The 18,455-nt window shown below is 50.2% G+C and overlaps 1 protein-coding gene across 1 annotated transcript in view; it reads left to right on the top strand.

The window, feature by feature from the left end:
* The window catches only part of LOC140429948 (growth hormone receptor-like), a 352,141-nt gene that overhangs the window by 59,478 nt on the left and 274,208 nt on the right, over nt 1-18,455 (top strand). Inside the window, exon 2 of the mRNA XM_072517538.1 lies at nt 15,928-16,015. Coding sequence (XP_072373639.1) covers nt 15,946-16,015 — 70 coding nt within the window. The 5' untranslated portion in view covers nt 15,928-15,945. The remainder of the gene's footprint in view (nt 1-15,927; nt 16,016-18,455) is intronic.

Genomic DNA, 18,455 nt, shown 5'->3' with positions numbered 1-18,455 from the left:
CGGCCCATCGAGTCTGCACCGGCTCTTTGAAAGAGCACCCTACCCAAGCCCATACCTCCACCCTATCCCCATAACCCAGTAACCCCACCCAACACTAAGGGCACTTTTGGACACTAAGGGCAATTTAGCATGGCCAATCCACCTAACCTGCACATCTTTGGACTGTGGGAGGGAACCGGAGCACCCGGAGGAAACCCACGCAGACACGGGGAGAACACGCAGACTCCACACAGACAGTGACCCAAGCCGGGAATCGAACCTGGGACCCTGGAGCTGTGAAGCAATTGTGCTAACCACTATGCTACCGTGTAGCCCATAGAACATAAACCTGGGTAATATCAAGAAGGGAGGAACAATGGCTGGATACGAATGAGATTCGGTTGCTGAGATGGATGTGTGGTGTGATGGGAAAGGGCAGAATCAGGAAGTAGCACATCAGGAGGTCAGTGGAAATTGTGGGAGCATCGAAGGAAGTAGCTCAGAAGAGATTGAATTGGTTCTGGCCATGTGTTGCGGAGAGAGAGAGAGACAGAGAGAGAGGCAGACAGAGAGAGAGGCAGACAGAGAGAGACAGAGAGACAAAGAGAGAGAGAGAGAGAAAGAGAGAGAGAGATGAAGACGGAGATGGAGAGGTGAGGGGAGTAATGGAGGTGGATGTCATGTCCTGTAGACTGGCCAAAGTGAATGATGAACTGCAGAACATCTCGTATAAATAATTTATTATGAAATAACTGTGTGGTAAAGATAACCAGGATAAATAAAATAATAAAGTACCAACACTATTATAGAGCTACTGCAAAATACGTCTATCCTCCAACATGACCGACACCCAACTCCCAGACTACAGGGTCATGTGGTGGGTTTACACTGTCACCTAGTGGTTGGAGGTCGTGTCTAACATTGTGTACAAACCTGCTTCACGCATATCATCACAATGGACTGCTGTACAGAATGAGAAGAGGAAGGTCCAAGGCCAGGTGGATAGATGTCTTGATCAATTAGGCCAGTGGGCCGACGAATGGCAGATGGAGTTTAATTTAGATAAATGTGAGGTGATGCATTTTGGCAGATTGAATCAGGCCAGGAGCTACTCAGTTAATGGTATGGCGTTGGGGAGAGTTATAGAACAAAGAGATCTAGGGGTACAGGTTCATAGCTCCTTGAAGGTGGAGTCGCAGGTGGACAGGGTGGTGAAGAAGGCATTCGGCATGCTTGGTTTCAAAGGTCAGAACATTGAATACAGGAGTTGGGACGTCTTGTTGAAGTTGTACAAGACATTGGTACGGCCACATTTGGAATACTGTGTGCAGTTCTGGTCACCCTATTGTAGAAAGGATATTATTAAACTGGAAAGAGTGCAGAAAAGATTTACTAGGATGTTGCCGGGACTTGATGGTTTGAGTTATAAGGAGAGGCTGGATAGACTGGGACTTTTTTCCCTGGAGCGTAGGAGGCTTAGGGGTGATCTTATAGAGGTCTATAAAATAATGAGGGGCATAGATAAGGTAGATAGTCAACATCTTTTCTCAAAGGTAGGGGAGTCTAAAACTAGAGGGCATAGGTTTAAGGTGAGAGGGGAGAGATTCAGAAGGGCCCAGAGGGGCAATTTCTTCACTCAGAGGGTAGTGAGTGTCTGGAATGGGCTGCCAGAGGTAGTAGTAGAGGCGGGTACAATTGTGTCTTTTAAAAAGCATTTAGATAGTTACATGGGTAAGATGGGTATAGAGGGTTATGGGCCAAGTGCGGGCAACTGGGACTAGCTTAATGGTAAAAACTGGGCGGCATGGACTGGTTGGGCCGAAGGGCCTGTTTCCATACTGTAAACTTCTATGATTCTATGTGCGGAGAGAGAGAGACAAGAGTTAAATGCAGTGGGATTGGAAGAGGGATAGAGAAGGGCGATCGACCAACATTGTGACAACACTGAGCAAAATGGGAGAGGCTGAACGAGGTGTTCCTTTAAATGTACCTGGGTTTCTTTCTTGTTTTTATTAAAGTACATGGGTGTATGAACCCTTTGACACCTTCCGAGGTAGCAATGACTCATTCATTACATTCCTGCATAAATCAGCAAACAAACTAGCTTTTAGCCTCCTTCACAGCTTGCTCAATACTGCTGCAAACATGATGGCTCTGTTCCCCTTACCCAGCGCTGTTTAAATTAAAGCAAGTTTGCTGGAACTTTGGAAACAAATTGCCTCTTTTAAAATGATTTTGTTGCCATTTCTTGGTTCCTCCATTTCACACTATCTGGAAACAGAAGGTACTGGGGATGTTCTGCCCTGTTGTAGTGGAAAGGAATAATCTTTAAAGGTCCAATTGCAAAGGCGTTCCCTGTCAGACCACAACTGAATTTCAGTTCTGTTGAACAAATTTGAAGTTAAACTTAGCCAGTCGGGGGCTAGCAGGAGGAAGAATCGCTGGACAGATCGTCCTTCTTCACCTATGCATTAGGTTGACCATGAGCAAGGACTGTCTGGCCAGAGACAGAAGTGCAGATCTGTTGTATTCTTGGTGATGTTGAAGCTTTTGTATGTTGGAATGTACCCAAACTACTGTGAAAAATATTCTACCCCACTCCTGACTTGAGACTTACAGATGGTGGGGAAGCTTTGCAATCGGTCAGTGAAAGTGCCGACCATCTGTCTCACTATTGACCTGATAGCTCCAGTTCAGTTTCTGATGGAATGGGATTGACTGGACTGGGCTCTCTGAGGGTTGACCTTCTCTCGTTCCAGATGATGGCTCGTTGCCTGAGAGTCTGATGGTTCCCAAACACCTGCTGCTATTTATCATCTTTCTTTGGGTCAAGTGTGAAAGTTCTGTGATCTTGATGTTCAGGGCACCCATGATAGCCTCCTGATTGTCTTCTAGACCGTGTGTCCATGTTTGAGTTCTGGATGTGATGAGGTGGGGAACTGGGCAGTACCTGTGGCGAGGTGATTGTTTGGGAGTGGGTACAGGGTGATGGCTCTAGAATGATTTCTGTTACTTTGCTGATAAACTAGCCAGGCAGGTGCGTGAAAAACACCCAGTCCCAGCGCCCCTCTCGGTGTGTGAAAGAGCGATCTGGAGACCAAGATCGAAGACTTATTGAGCCTCTGGCCTTGGCGAGTTCACTGCTACTCAGTGTTGTCACGGGGTACAGGGAGCCTGTAGCACCAATGCAGCAATAAAAATGCAGAATCAAGTACTTCGACATCATTGGCTGGATGTGGCCAGCTCTGTTTAGCCCGTTGCATAGTTTAGCTGTTCTGCAAAAGCTGATTAATGGATAGTCAGTGTTTTGTGATAGTTCTGGGCAGCAACGGGTCTTGGAAACAATCGGGGGAGGGAGCTGAGGACAATATTAGCAACATTACAGGGGTAACTCCGCAATTTGTACATGACCTCACCCTGCAGCATCTGGCAATGATCTTGTTAGCATAGCATGAAAACTCCTCCTGGCTGTTCATTAACAATGCGTACAGTATCTTGACATCCAGGATTTTAGTTTCATCAGTAACAAGATTGTTTGTCCGATGGCACAGTGGTTAGCACTGCTGCCTCACAGCTCCAGGGACCGGGTTTGATTCCGGCCTCGGGTCACTGTCTGTGCGGCGTCTGCACGTCCTCCCCGTGTGTGCGTGGGTTTCCTCCGGGTGCTCCGGTTTCCTCCCACAGTCCAAAGACGTGCCGGTTAGGTGGTTTGGTAGGTTAGCTGGACCTGGGTGGGGTGCCCTTTCGGAGGGTCGGTGCAGACTCGATGGGCTGAATGGCCTCCTCCTGCACTGTAGTGATTCTTAACTAAATCCATCGGAATGTTGAGGATTAGCTGAGGGTGACCATGAGCTTTATGTTTACTCTGGACCAGTCAGGACCAGACTCTGGACCGTGTCTCACTAACTTGATAGAGTTTTTCGAGGAGGTCACTAAGATGATTGATGCAGGTAGGGCAGTAGATGTTGTCTATATGGACTTCAGTAAGGCCTTTGACAAGGTCCCTCATGGTAGACTAGTACAAAAGGTGAAGTCACACGGGATCAGGGGTGAACTGGCAAGGTGGATACAGAACTGGCTAGGCCATAGAAGGCAGAGGGTAGCAATGGAGGGATGCTTTTCTAATTGGAGGGCTGTGACCAGTGGTGTTCCACAGGGATCAGTGCTGGGACCTTTGCTCTTTGTAGTATATATAAATGATTTGGAGGAAAATGTAACTGGTCTGATTAGTAAGTTTGCAGACGACACAAAGGTTGGTGGAATTGCGGATAGCGATGAGGACTGTCTGAGGATACAGCAGGATTTAGATTGTCTGGAGATTTGGGCGGAGAGATGGCAGATGGAGTTTAACCTGGACAAATGTGAGGTAATGCATTTTGGAAGGGCTAATGCAGGTAGGGAATATACAGTGAATGGTAGAACCCTCAAGAGTATTGAAAGTCAAAGAGATCTAGGAGTACAGGTCCACAGATCACTGAAAGGGGCTACACAGGTGGAGAAGGTAGTCAAGAAGGCATACGGCATGCTTGCCTTCATTGGCCGGGGCATTGAGTATAAGAATTGGCAAGTCATGTTGCAGCTGTATAGAACCTTAGTTAGGCCACACTTGGAGTATAGTGTTCAATTCTGGTCGCCACACTACCAGAAGGATGTGGAGGCTTTAGAGAGGGTGCAGAAGAGATTTACCAGAATGTTGCCTGGTATGGAGGGCATAAGCTATGAGGAGCGATTGAATAAACTCGGTTTGTTCTCACTGGAACGAAGGAGGTTGAGGGGCGACCTGATAGAGGTATACAAAATTATGAGGGGCATAGACAGAGTGGATAGTCAGAGGCTTTTCCCCAGGGTAGAGGGGTCAATTACTAGGGGGCATAGGTTTAAGGTGAGAGGGGCAAAGTTTAGAGTAGATGTACGAGGCAAGTTTTTTACGCAGAGGGTAGTGGGTGCCTGGAACTCACTACCGGAGGAGGTAGTGGAGGCAGGGACGATAGGGACATTTAAGGGGCATCTTGACAAATATATGAATAGGATGGGAATAGAAGGATACGGACCCAGGAAGTGTAGAAGATTGTAGTTTAGTCGGGCAGTATGGTCGGCACGGGCTTGGAGGGCCGAAGGGCCTGTTCCTGTGCTGTACATTTCTTTGTTCTTTGTTTGTTCAGTGATGGGGCAATATTAAAAAACTGAGTCTGCACACATGGATGGGTCCAGTTTAGCTTACGTAAAAGGTATCTGCGTTGAATATGAACAAGTGTGAAAGTCCAACAACTGAAATCCAAAGGTTTATTCTTCGTACACCCTTTGCATGAGTCTAGAATTCAGTGCAGACGAAACAAAAGTTTCTGTTTTGCTCTATTGCAAGAAACCGCCTTAAAATAAGCTCGGGGCAATCTCGGGAGTTTGCAAACTAACTTCCACCCACTGCAGGATGTGCCCTGACTCTGGCTAATTAAGAACTCCAAGGTTATTTTAAAATGCTGTGAGCAATCTCCCTGGTGTTTGCTAAGGTTTCTCAGCGCCGTCTCCCATCAGCAAAGTTTCACAGGAGGTGCAGAATGAAATGCAGTCGATGGTCACGTCAATTGGAAAAGTTCAACACATTTTCCTTAAATGAATCCTTAAGAGGGCATGGAGATTTGAGGTTTGTGGAAGATTGTTCCAGTCTTTAAATTGATTTTTGTTTTTGGGACGGGGGAGGTGGGGAGGGGGGGGGGGGGGGCGCGGAGTGGGGGTGAGGTTAAAGAAGTTAAGGAGTTAGCAAAGGAAGCACATCTCTGATGCAGGGAGAGTGGAGATGAGCTGCAGTGAGGTTGTACTGCTGGTGTGTGGGATGACTTTAGAACATAGAACATAGAGCAGTACAGCACAGAACAGGCCCTTCGGCCCTCGATGTTGTGACTTTGTCCAGTTATTGATGGAGGGGTTTCAGCCGTGGGGGTTTTCGAGACCTACCTTACAGCAAAGCAAAGCTGAATGTCTGGGTGAGCAGTTGGACCCACTCTTGCTGAGGAAGGTCCTGGAAAACACATCAGATGCCAGACGGCAGAAATTCTCATTCCCAGGGAAGAATTGGAGGCTGGTGAACTGGGTCTGGAAAGGCATCCTCATGGAGTTTCTAATGGAGGCACGGGAAGAGGATGGGCAATGCGATGATGTACCTTTGTGACTGCCAGGTATATGGGTGCAGCCAAGCTCCACTTTATGAATCCACCGAGAACTTCTAAATGCCAGTGGCGACTCAGTGAGTTGTGTATTCATTCCCTAACTTGCTACAACAAATCTGATCGCCATCGTCAATTTTGTTTGTGGGATCCTGCTGTGCACAGCTAGTCTGCTGCATTCCCTACCAGCTCGAGCAAAATACCGAGCATGCTGTAAATCTGACATAACGGTGGAAAATCCCCAGCAGCTCCGGCACCATCTGCGGAGGCCGAGAAATGTTGATGACCTTTCCTCGGGATTGGAAACTCTTCCTGCGATGATAGGTTTTCAGCAAGTGCAGAGGCAGGGTGGGAGGAGAGGAAAGGGAAGCTCTGCGATTGGGTGGGAGGCAGGAGTGACCAGATGACAGAGGGGATGGCACTGAACGGCACAGGGGGCAGTGTCTTGGGGCGAGGGAACTGGAAGCTCAGAATCAACAGCGGTGAGCAGAGTTCCGCTGATCTGCCCAATGTAAAGGAGACTGTACCGTGAGCAGCGATGAGCACAGCAAAGTCTATCGAAACAATCTCAGTTTGAACCTCGAGGGGGTTTCCGGGACCCAGCCAGTGCGATGCAGGTGTTGTATCGCCAGCGCTTGGGCAGGAAGCCACTTTGGGAAGGGAAGTGCCATCCATGGAGCCAGAACACACGTGCAGGAAATCTCCGTCTGAATTGTGACAAGATACACGAACCGCATTTCTAGAACGAGAGGTCACGGATATAGGCTGAGAGGCGGTAGATTTAGAACTGAGATGAGGAGGAACTACTTCTCGCAGAGGGTGGTGAATGTGTGGAACTCGCTGCCCCATAGTGCGGTGGAACCTGAGTCATTAAATGGTTTCAAGAAGGAGATAGATATATTTCTGAGTTAAAAAGCGGGTTAAAGTGATATAGGGAACAGGTGGGGAGGTGGATTAGAGACCAGGGGCGAAATTCTCCTGTATCGGCGCGATGTCTGCCGACCGGTGCCAAAAATGGCGCAAATCAGTCGGGCATCGCGTCGCCCCAAAGGTGCGGAATCCTCCGCATCTTGGGGGGCCGAGCCCTAACCTTGAGGGGCTAGGCCCGCGTCGGACTAATTTCCGCCCCGCCAGCTGGCGGAAAAGGCCTTTAGTGCCCCGCCAGCTGGCGCGGAAATGACATCTCTGGCCGGCGTATGCGCGGGAGCGTTAGCGGCCGCTCACGGCATCCCCGCGCATGCGCAGTGGAGGGAGTCTCTTCCACCTCCGCCATGGTGGAGACCGTGGCGAAGGCGGAAGAAAAGAGTGCCCCCACGGCATAGGCCCGCTCGCGGATCGGTGGGCCCCGATCGCGGGCCTGGTCACCATGGGGGCACTCCCCGGGGCCCCCCAGGACCCCGGAGTCCCGCCCGCGCCGCCTTGTCCCGCCGGTAAGGTAGGTGGTTCAATCTACGCCGGCGGGACAGGCATTCTAGCAGCGGGACTTCGGCCCATCCGGGCCGGAGAATCGCAGGGGGGGGGGCCCGCCAACCGGCGCGGCGCAATTCCCGCCCCCGCCGAATATCCGGTGCCGGAGAATTCGGCAACCGGCGGGGGCGGGATTCACGCCAGCCCCCTGCAATTCTCCGACCCGGCGAGGGGCTGGAGAATCTCGCCCCAGGAAGAGATCAATGATCTGATTTAGTGGCGGAGCAGGCACGAGGGGCTGAATGGCCGAATTCTGCCCCTCATTCCTATGGATTATAATTGGATCAATAATTGGTCGATTGAAAAATCATCATGGTGACTGGCATTGCATTGTGATAACGAAATAAAGAAAACAAATAATTCATCACATAGTTATAGCCAATCGTCAAAACAATACGGAAGTCTGGAATAACAAGAGGATTGCACAATTATGAACATTTCAGTCCAAAAATTATTTCAGTATTTACAGAATAAGAACGCGAGGCCTACGGCACTCTACGGTTTATATTAAAGTCCCTAAATTCTGGGGCGGCACGGTGGCGCAATGGTTCGCACTGCTGCCTCACGGCGCTGAGGACCCGGGTTCGATCCCGGTCCCGGGTCACTGTCTGTGTGGAGTTTGCACCTAGCGGTAGTGATACAAACAATCCCGCCCATATGTTGTCAGGTTGAGTTATTTAAATGCCCACTTATTTACATACTATTTCTGAGTTTTGTAAAGTTGAGAATTGGGTTCTTGTGGTCTATTCAGTCTGTAGCGGGATGGTGTTATCCTTAATTGCATTGCACGTTTCCCTTCGAATGGTTGTGGTCGGAGCTGGTGGTAATGAGAAGTGAGATTCGAGAGCTTTCTAGCCAAGTCCAGGCGGAGCTGTTCCTGCGGGACACAAGAAGGAGCCAACACTGTGAAACGTGAAGTAGAAATGTAAGCCTTCCTTTAGGGCAGCATCCATGCCAGTGAGGAGCGGGTATGGAGGGAGAGGCTCAGGCGTGTGTTTAACTTGTATCGAATTGTGCTGCGTTTGAGAGCAGCTCCCCAATACAGAACGGCTTTATGCCGAGTTTGACTTTGGGAGAGTTGAGCTGGTCTGGGTTCAGCTGTTAAACGTAAGCCAATATGGTAATAAATCAAATACTTGTCTGGCATCGCTCTGTGTAAACAGCATAGCCAGTGTTCCGAAGGAGCCGCAAATTCATATAGCTCCTGAATCCAGGAAGGTGACACATCTGTTGTGTAAAGATTTTTTTAAATTAAAAAGTAAAATGAAGGACTAAGGTTAGCACAACACTGGTAAAACAACAGGAGATTAACAACTTGTACTGACTGAGAATGCTAAATACAGATCAGAATATTATGAGATGCTAATGGATCCACAGTTTAAAGTTCTGATTATGTTTTTTGAGATGTAACATTGGTAGTAGTGGAATCCAGATTAAATATAAATAAATGTAAATGTTACCTTCATGGGCAGGCAATGGTGCAGTGATACTGTCAATGGACACGTAATCCAGTGGACCTGGGTCTGCCAAGATCAATTGCCCTTTGGTGTCCAAAAAAGATGTGTAGGTTAGGTTAAAGGGTTGTAGGATAGGACAGGGGTGTGAGCCTAGGTAGGGTGCTCTTTCGGAGGTTTGGTGCACTCGATGGGCCGAATCATAGAATTTACAGTGCAGAAGGAGGCCATTCGGCCCATTGAGTCTGCGCCGGCCCTTGGAAAGAGCATCCTACTTAAGCCAACGCCTCCACCCTATCTCCGTAACCCAGTAACCCCATTTAACCTTATTGGACACTAAGCGCAATTTAGCTTGTGCACCTAACCTGCACATCTTTGGACTGTGGGAGGAAACCGGAGCACCCGGAGGAAACCCACGCAGACACGGGGAGAACGTGCAGACTCCGCACAGACAGTGACCCAAGCCGGGAATCGAACCTGGGACCCTAGCGTTGTGAGGCAAACTGTGCTAACCACTGTGCTACCGTGCCGCCCATGTGTACGTCTGCGTCTGAGGGCATGAATGTGTGAATGGCCTCCTTCTGCACTGTTGGATATCTGTGAATGTTGTATACTATGTTTTGAGTTTTGCCAACACGGGCTGGTTAGGAATGGCCAGTCCTTTGCCTGTTTTGGGCAGGGGAAGAGGGACCTGGTGTTTGCTATGATCCACCAGTCATTGGGACTTCGGCCAACATTTAAAAAAATTAGAGAAAGTCTGGGGTGTGAATGTGTATGCCTGTGTCAGGGGGTGTGAATGTGTATGCCTGTGTCTGACATGTGAATGTGTCTGAGGGTGTGAATGTGTATGCCTGTGTCTGATGTGTGAATGTGTATGCCTGTGTCAGGGGGTGTGAATGTGTATGCCTGTGTCTGACGTGTGAATGTGTATGCCTGTGTCTGAGGGTGTGAATGTGTATGCCTGTGTCTGAGCGTGTGAATGTGTATGCCTGTGTCTGGGGGTGTGAATGTGTATGCCTGTGTCTGAGCGTGTGAATGTGTATGCCTGTGTCTGAGGGTGTGACTGTGTATGCCTGTGTCTGGGGTGTGAATGTGTATGCCTGTGTCTGGGGGTGTGAATGTGCACGCCTGTGTCTGAGGGTGTGAATGTGTACGCCTGTGTCTGAGGGTGTGAATGTGTATGCCTGTGTCTGAGGGTGTGACTGTGTACGCCTGTGTCTGAGGGTGTGAATGTGTATGCCTGTGTCTGAGGGTGTGAATGTGTATGCCTGTGTCTGACGTGTGAATGTGTATGCCTGTGTCTGGGTGGTGTGAATGTGTATGCCTGTGTCTGGGTGGTGTGAATGTGTATGCCTGTGTCAGGGGGTGTGAATGTGTATGCCTGTGTCTGACGTGTGAATGTGTATGCCTGTGTCTGAGGGTGTGAATGTGTATGCCTGTGTCTGAGGGTGTGAATGTGTATGCCTGTGTCAGGGGGTGTGAATGTGTATGCCTGTGTCTGACGTGTGAATGTGTATGCCTGTGTCTGAGGGTGTGAATGTGTATGCCTGTGTCTGAGCGTGTGAATGTGTATGCCTGTGTCTGGGGGTGTGAATGTGTATGCCTGTGTCTGAGCGTGTGAATGTGTATGCCTGTGTCTGAGGGTGTGAATGTGTATGCCTGTGTCTGGGGGTGTGAATGTGTATGCCTGTGTCTGGGGTGTGAATGTGTATGCCTGTGTCTGAGCGTGTGAATGTGTATGCCTGTGTCTGAGCGTGTGAATGTGTGTGCCTGTGTCTGACGTGTGAATGCATACATCTGTGTCTGGGGGTGTGAATGTGCATTTCCAAGGGGGTATGACTCACACACAAAATTGGTTGGCAGGTGGACACTGATTGGTAGAGATGTTCCCATGGATATTGCACCAGGGAACAGTTAATGCCAAACCTCAGTTTGAGACTGTGGAGGAATTTAACTCGGAACGCCCAGTGGAAAGAATGTGAGTTAAATGGGAATTGCAAATGGTGACAGTTAAACTAAGGCATCAATTTATCACATTGAATTTGCACGATAATGGAGTTTAACCGGCTGCATTCAGTGTGAGTATAAGAAAGTGTGTGAGAGAGCGAGTGTGTGTGTGAGAGAGATAGCCAGAGCGTGTGTGAGTTTGTCAGCTGTGTGTGAAGCTGGGAGACTGGGCTAAGCTGTACGTGTTGCCTGTAGTGTGGATAAGTTCAGCTGGGTGTTTACACACTGTGTTTACAGAATGCTTTGTGCCTGATTTAGATGGAGTGGAAAAATTTAAGTCAGCTGTTGTAAGGTCGAGGAGTTTTCCAAATTGGTTGGCAGGCCCTAACTTTATTCCTAATAACTAAAGTGCGGTGGGTTGATACTGGGGCAGGAGGGGGGGGGGAATGAGGTTCATCGCCTGCAGTTTGTGTGGAGTTGCTGGGGGATGAGGAGGTGCTCTATCTGCTGTTGTTTGAGTGTGGGGTGAATGCACTGAGAAGTTTGTATTGATCATATTATTTGTATTCCTCTGGCCAGCCTAGTTGTGTCTGAAGTGCTGTTTGCAGCTTTTGGGGGTACATTAGCCCATATTTCTGCTCCTCGCTCCCATGGAACTTTGCACAAGAGTGAGAACAGGGAAATCGGTGATCCCAGTTGCCCGTGGGCAGCAGCGTAGCACAAGTGGCTGGCACTGTGGCTTCACAGCGCCAGGGTCCCAGGTTCGATTCCGGCTTGGGTCGCTGTCTGTGCGGAGTCTGCACGTTCTCCCCGTGTCTGCGTGGGTTTCCTCCGGGTGCTCCGGTTTCCTCCCACAGTCCAAAGATGTGCGGGTTAGGTGGATTGGCCGTGATAAATTGCCTTTAGTGACCAAAAAGGCTAGGAGGGGTAATTGGGTTACGGGGATAGGGTGGAAGTGAGGGCTTAACTGGGTTGGTGCAGACTCGATGGGCCGAATGGCCTCCTTCTGCACTGTATGTTCTATATCCTGTGAGTGGAAATGTGGGGCGGAATTTTCCCAATCCTACGGTGAGCATGGATCTTCTTTCAGAGGACTGTAAATTCTATGATGATGATGATGATGATTGTTAGTCTCTCCCCGCAGAGCAGTGGAGTCTGGGTCATTGATAATAGTCAAGGCAGAGCTTGGGAGATTGTCTGCTCGATAGAGGAGTGGGGTAACAGGCAGGAAAGTGCAGTTAAAGTGACAGTCAGATTGCCGTGATCATACTGAACGGCAGAGCAGGACCGAGGGGCCAAATGGCCAACAATTCCCGCAGCACATTCAACAGCAATAACATCACTGAACATCCCACTGTTTGGGCAGTTACCATTGACGATCAGTTATACTGGACAAGCCTTATAAATATTGTGGCTTCTCGAGCGAGTAACTCACCTCCTGGCCCCCCAAAGCCTGTCCACCATCGACAAGGCACAAGTCAGGAGTGTGGTGGAATACTCTCCACTTGCCTGGATGAGCTCAGCTCCAACAACACTCAGGAAGCTCGACACCATCCAGCACCCGGTCCACCAACTTTAACTCGATGGAGATCAAGGATAACGGGGATCAGGTGGGATAGTGAAATTTGGGGTCGAAGATGCACCATTATGTTGTTGATTGGTGGATCAGGCGCGAGGTGCTGAATGATCTATTGCTTCTCAATCATTCACTGCCTCCACCACCGACATTCAGTGGTAAGAGTGTGTATCATCTACAAGAGGGTAGCGACTCACCAAAACACTTTCTGAATGTATAATCTCTGCTGCCGAGGTAAAGGGCAAAGGTGGCAGTGGCACGAAGCCCGTGCCACTTACTTTCCAGGGCACAGCTCCTCGCGACTTGGAGCAGTAACAGCTTTCCTTTATTGCTGAGGAACTTGGGAGGACTGGTTAGCACTGCTGCCTCACTGCGGCAGGGACTGCAACGGGACAGCGGGGGAGGAAGTGAAAGAAGAGGCATTATACCCGCTGTCTTGGAAAGATAGATGGTTGGGAAGGACATATTTGGGGGGAAGATTCTTCAGCTGAGCTTTGAGTTACGGGGTGAAATTCTCTGAAAATGGGGCTACGACCCCACGCCCGCGGGAAATCGGGCACGAATCACTCTGGGCTTCCTGGAGAAAATCCAGAGCGATTCTCTGTTTTGAAGGGGGCTAGCAGCGCTCGGCTCCTCGCAGCTCCGGCTGCCGATACAGGCCGTGCACTTCCTGCCGCGGGTCCGTGCACAGCGGGCCTGCCTAAACAATATAGGCCCCCCACCAGATGGCGCGCGTCCGCCGATTGGTGGCTCCCGATCGCGAGCCTGGCCGTCCTGGAGGGCCCCCCGATGTCCGCAGCCGCCACTCCGAGTGCCCGCCGGATGGAACCATGTTAGAAACACGCTGGTGGGAACTCGGCCAGCTGCCAACGGTGAATCACCACGGGGGGGGGGCTCATTCATTGGCCCCCGACCGCTGCTGTGTCGACCGCGCACGCCCGATTGGCAGCGATTTTCCGGTACGCGGAGAATCGCGGGACAGCGTCGGACCCGATCGCGGGTCTGACGTCCAATTCTCCGCTCCCGCGCCGAGCGCGATTCCGGCTCAGAGAATCCCGCCCAAGGTATTTTATTGAGATAGTGTATGAGTTTTGCTCTGTATCTAACCCCGTGCTGTACCTGTCCTGGGAGTGTTTGATGGGGACAGTGTAGAGGGAGCTTTACTCTGTATCTAACCCCGTGCTGTACCTGTCCTGGGAGTGTTTGATGGGGACAGTGTAGAGGGAGATTTACTCTGTATCTAACCCCGTGCTGTATCTGTCCTGGGAGTGTTTGATGGGGACAGTGTAGAGGGAGCTTTCCTCTGTATCTAACCCCGTGCTGTACCTGTCCTGGGAGTGTTTGATGGGGACAGTGTAGAGGGAGCTTTACTCTGTATCTAACCCCGTGCTGTACCTGTCCTGGGAGTGTTTGATGGGGACAGTGTAGAGGGAGCTTTACTCTGTGTCTAACCCCGTGCTGTACCTGTCCTGGGAGTGTTTGATGGGGACAGTGTAGGGGGAGCTTTACTCTGTATCTAACCCCGTGCTGTACCTGTCCCGGGAGTGTTTGATGGGGACAGAATAGAGGGAGCTTTACTCTGTATCTAACCCCGTGCTGTACCTGTCCCGGGAGTGTTTGATGGGGATAGTGTAGAGGGAGCTTTACTCTGTATCTAACCCCGTGCTGTCCCTGTCCTGGGAGTGTTTGATGGGGACAGTGTAGAGGGAGCTTTACTCTGTATCTAACCCCGTGCTGTACCTGTCCTGGGAGTGTTTGATGGGGACAGTGTAGAGGGAGCTTTACTCTGTATCTAACCGCGTGCTGTGCCTGTCCTGGGAGTGTTTGATGGAAACAGTGTAGAGGGAGCTGTACTCTGTATCTAACCCCGTGCTGTACCTGTCCTGGGAGTGTTTGATGGGGACAGTGTAGAGGGAGCTTTACTCTGTATCTAACCCCGTGCTGTACCTGTCCTGGGAGTGTTTGATGGGGACAGTGTAGAGGGAGCTTTACTCTGTATCTAACCCAGTGCTGTACCTGTCCTGGGAGTGTTTGATGGGGACAGTGTAGAGGGAGCTTTACTCTGTATCTAACCCCGTGCTGTACCTGTCCTGGGAGTGTTTGATGGGGACAGTGTAGAGGGAGATTTACTCTGTATCTAACCCCGTGCTGTATCTGTCCTGGGAGTGTTTGATGGGGACAGTGTAGAGGGAGCTTTACTCTGTATCTAACCCCGTGCTGTACCTGTCCTGGGAGTGTTTGATGGGGACAGTGTAGAGGGAGCTTTACTCTGTATCTAACCCCGTGCTGTACCTGTCCTGGGAGTGTTTGATGGGGACAGTGTAGAGGGAGCTTTACTCTGTATCTAACCCAGTGCTGTACCAGTCCTGGGAGTGTTTGATGGGGACAGTGTAGAGGGAGCTTTAATCTGTATCTAACCCCGTGCTGTACCTGGCCTGGGAGTGTTTGATGGGGACAGTGTAGAGGGAGCTTTACTCTGTATCTAACCCCGTGCTGTACCTGTCCTGGGAGTGTTTGATGGGGACAGTGTAGAGAGAGCTTTAATCTGTATCTAACCCCGTGCTGTACCTGTCCTGGGAGTGTTTGATGGGGACAGTGTAGAGGGAACTTTACTCTGTATCTAACCCCGTGCTGTACCTGTCCTGGGAGTGTTTGATGGGGACAGTGTAAAGGGAGCTTTACTCTGTATCTAACTCCGTGCTGTACCTGTCCTGGGAGTGTTTGATGGGGACAGTGTAGAGGGAACTTTACTCTGTATCTAACCCCGTGCTGTACCTGTCCTGGGAGTGTTTGATGGGGACAGTGTAAAGGGAGCTTTACTCTGTATCTAACCCCGTGCTGTACCTGTCCTGGGAGTGTTTGATGGGGACAGTGTAGACTAGATTTACTCTGTAAGACACTGTAGGTGAGACACAGTCCTGGCAGTGTTTAATTGGTAAAATTAGCTGTAATTATATGAGTTCCAGGCTAATTTTTGCTCCAGACTGTCAGTGAGATGTTATATAGGGTCTCAGCCTGACAGGAATTGGAAATGACGAATTGATCTGTACCTGCAGCAAGTCCAGTGGCTGAACGATCGATAAATGTCTGTATGTTGGTGGTAATATGATGGACCTTAGTCATGAGGTTCGCCAGGTAGAAAAACCTCTCCACACTTGAGGTGACGTTGGTGAGCTGTCATCTTGAACCGCTGCAGTCCCTGAGGTGTAGGTACACCCCCTGTGCTGTTAGGGAGTGCGTTCCAGGATTTTGGCCCAGCGACAGTGAAGGAAAGGGCGATATATTTCCCAGTCAGGGACGGTGTAACATTAACGTTAATCCTCAAATGTCTTTCTACTTGCAGGTCAGCCTGGATTGAATTATGGCTGCGCTCTGGGTCACCTGGTGTTCGCTGGCTGTGGTTTTCATTGACTCCGTTTGCTCCTCTGATGGTAAGTCCGTTCATGCCGGGGACATCTGCAGGTGTAATGTTGAAAGGAGGAAAGATTGGGAGGAAGTTGGCTGAGAATGTGATTCCTCCTCTGGTAAAGTGGGGGTTTGGAGAGGGAGCTGAACGAAATGTCATTCACTGGCTTGTCACCAAAACGGTGGGGTGGGGGTGGGGTGGTGGGGGGGTGGGGGGGGTGCGGTGACTGACCCGGAAATGTGTACAACTGTGCGAAATGACATCAGGCGCGAATCCCGACATCATCGGGCCCTTTGTGCGATATTTCGGACAGGACAATCAAGAAGCAATTTATATTAATTGAAAAGCAAGTCACTGGGATTTAGTTTGCCGCCTGTCTGGCGGGTGGACTGATTGACCAGGTGGTCTTGACGTTTTTCCTGCAACCTCGATCCAAGGCAAGATGGACAATCAGGGCCCAAATAAAATTAATGCGCCATCCAGGGCATAATCGCAATCAGCTGGGGGGGGGGGGAGGTCTCACATCCCTCATAATGCCCCTCCACGTCCAATGTGCACACACAGCATCAAAAACAAACTGCGAGTTTGGAGATTATAATTTGCTGAGAGCTGGCAGCACAGTGGCGCAGTGGTTAGCACTGCTGCCTCACGGTGCCGAGGTCCCGGGTTCGATCCCGGCCCCGGGTCACTGTCCGTGTGGAGTTTGCACATTCTCCCCGTGTCTGCGTGGGTCTCGCCCCCACAGCCCAAAGATGTGCAGGCTCGGTGGATTGGCCACGCTAAATTGCCCCTTAATTGGAAAAAATGAATTGGGTATTCTGAATAAAAAAAGATAAAAAGAATTTGCTGAGAGGTGGATTGGGGACAAGTGTACGATGGAGAAGCTGGGGTCAATTCTCCTTCAAACACAGTAGATTGAGCGCAGATTGGACAAGAGATATTCAAAAGCATGAACAGCTTAAATAAGGAGAAGCTCTTTCCAGTAGAAACACAGAAAGAGCAGGTGGAGGCTATTCGGCCCATCGAGCCTGCTCCACCATTCATTATGATCATGGCTGATCATCCAACTCAATAGCCACTTCCCGCCTTCCCCCCCCACAGCCTTTGATCCCTTACGGCCCAAGACCGATATCCAACTGCTTCTTTCATAAACATTTTTATTGAGTGTCTGGTTTACAGAGCAGATATAAATACGAACCAACATTGGGAGATGAAACAAAAACAAAGAGAGAAAGCAAAATAAAAATAAAAAGTAAAACTGGAACTATTTCCACACTTATCGCTTTCACTATTTACACACACACGTCGCAGTTCCCTTTCTTGTTTCTCCTTGCGGTATTTCCAGTGCCGATCTTCGCCTGCGTTTCTCCTCCCACAGGTTTTCTCTTTGTCTTCTCCTCTTCCCCTCCTTGATTCAGGTTGTTGCATCGTCCACCCCCCCCCCCCCCCTATTGAGCTTGGTTGAGTTCCCTGTTTCCCTGACCCCCGGCCCCCCACCCTCCCCGCCTTCCTTACTGTGCTGTGGTCACCTCCTCCTGTTCTTTGGCTTCCGAGTTATCGGCTACAAACAGGCCAAACATAGCCTCCACCCTATCAAACCCCCTCAGAATCATAGAATTTACAGTGCAGAGGAAGGCCATTCGGCCCATCGAGTCTGCACCAGCCCTTGGAAAGAGCACCCCATTTAAACCCACACTTCCAACCTATCCCCGTAACCCAGTAACCCCACCTAACCTTTTTGGACACTAACGGCAATTTAGCACGGCCAATCCACCGAACCTGCACGTCTTTGGACTGTGGGAGGAAGCCGGAGGAACCCACGCAGACACGGGGAGAACATGCAGACTCCACACAGACAGTGACCCGAGGCCAGAATTGAACCTGGGACCCTGGAGCTGTGAGGTAGCAGTGCTAACCAGCGAGTTCCTGCAGTGCATCTTGTCGATGGTACACATGGCTGCTACTGTGCGTCGGGGGTGGAGGGAGTGAATGTTTGTGGAAGGGGAGCAATCAAGCGGGGCTGCTTTGTCCTGGATGGTGTCGAGCTTCTTGAGTGTTGTTGGAGCTGCGCTCATCCAGGCAAGTGGAGAGTATTCCATCACACTCCTGACTTGTGCCTTGTAGATGGTGGACAGGCTTTGGGGGGGGTCAGGGGGTGAGTTACTTGTTGCCATTCAGGCCTTCACTTAACCTTCAACCCACAGTTCCTCAGCCGGTTGTCTGGTTCTTTGTCTTGGTGCTGTTTATGCGACTGTGCTGTCAGTTCATTGGTTGCTGATTTGGGGAAGCCATGAGGTCCCGAAATGTGTTTCCCAGCATGTTGGTTTGTTTATCGTCAGCGAAAGACAAATAGAGCAAATGGCGGCAAAGGTTTAAAAGACAGGTGAGCTGTGTTATTCTGCTGGGACCTGCTGGGCAGACCAGCTCTCTGTCACCTTCCCAGCGACCCTTTGCAGGTCTGTGCG

The sequence above is a fragment of the Scyliorhinus torazame genome, chromosome 9 (assembly GCF_047496885.1).
Source record: "Scyliorhinus torazame isolate Kashiwa2021f chromosome 9, sScyTor2.1, whole genome shotgun sequence".
In the NCBI taxonomy this organism is placed as follows: domain Eukaryota; kingdom Metazoa; phylum Chordata; class Chondrichthyes; order Carcharhiniformes; family Scyliorhinidae; genus Scyliorhinus; species Scyliorhinus torazame.
The sequence above is the reverse complement of the archived record's forward strand: the minus strand, read 5'-3'. Positions and strand labels throughout refer to the sequence as shown.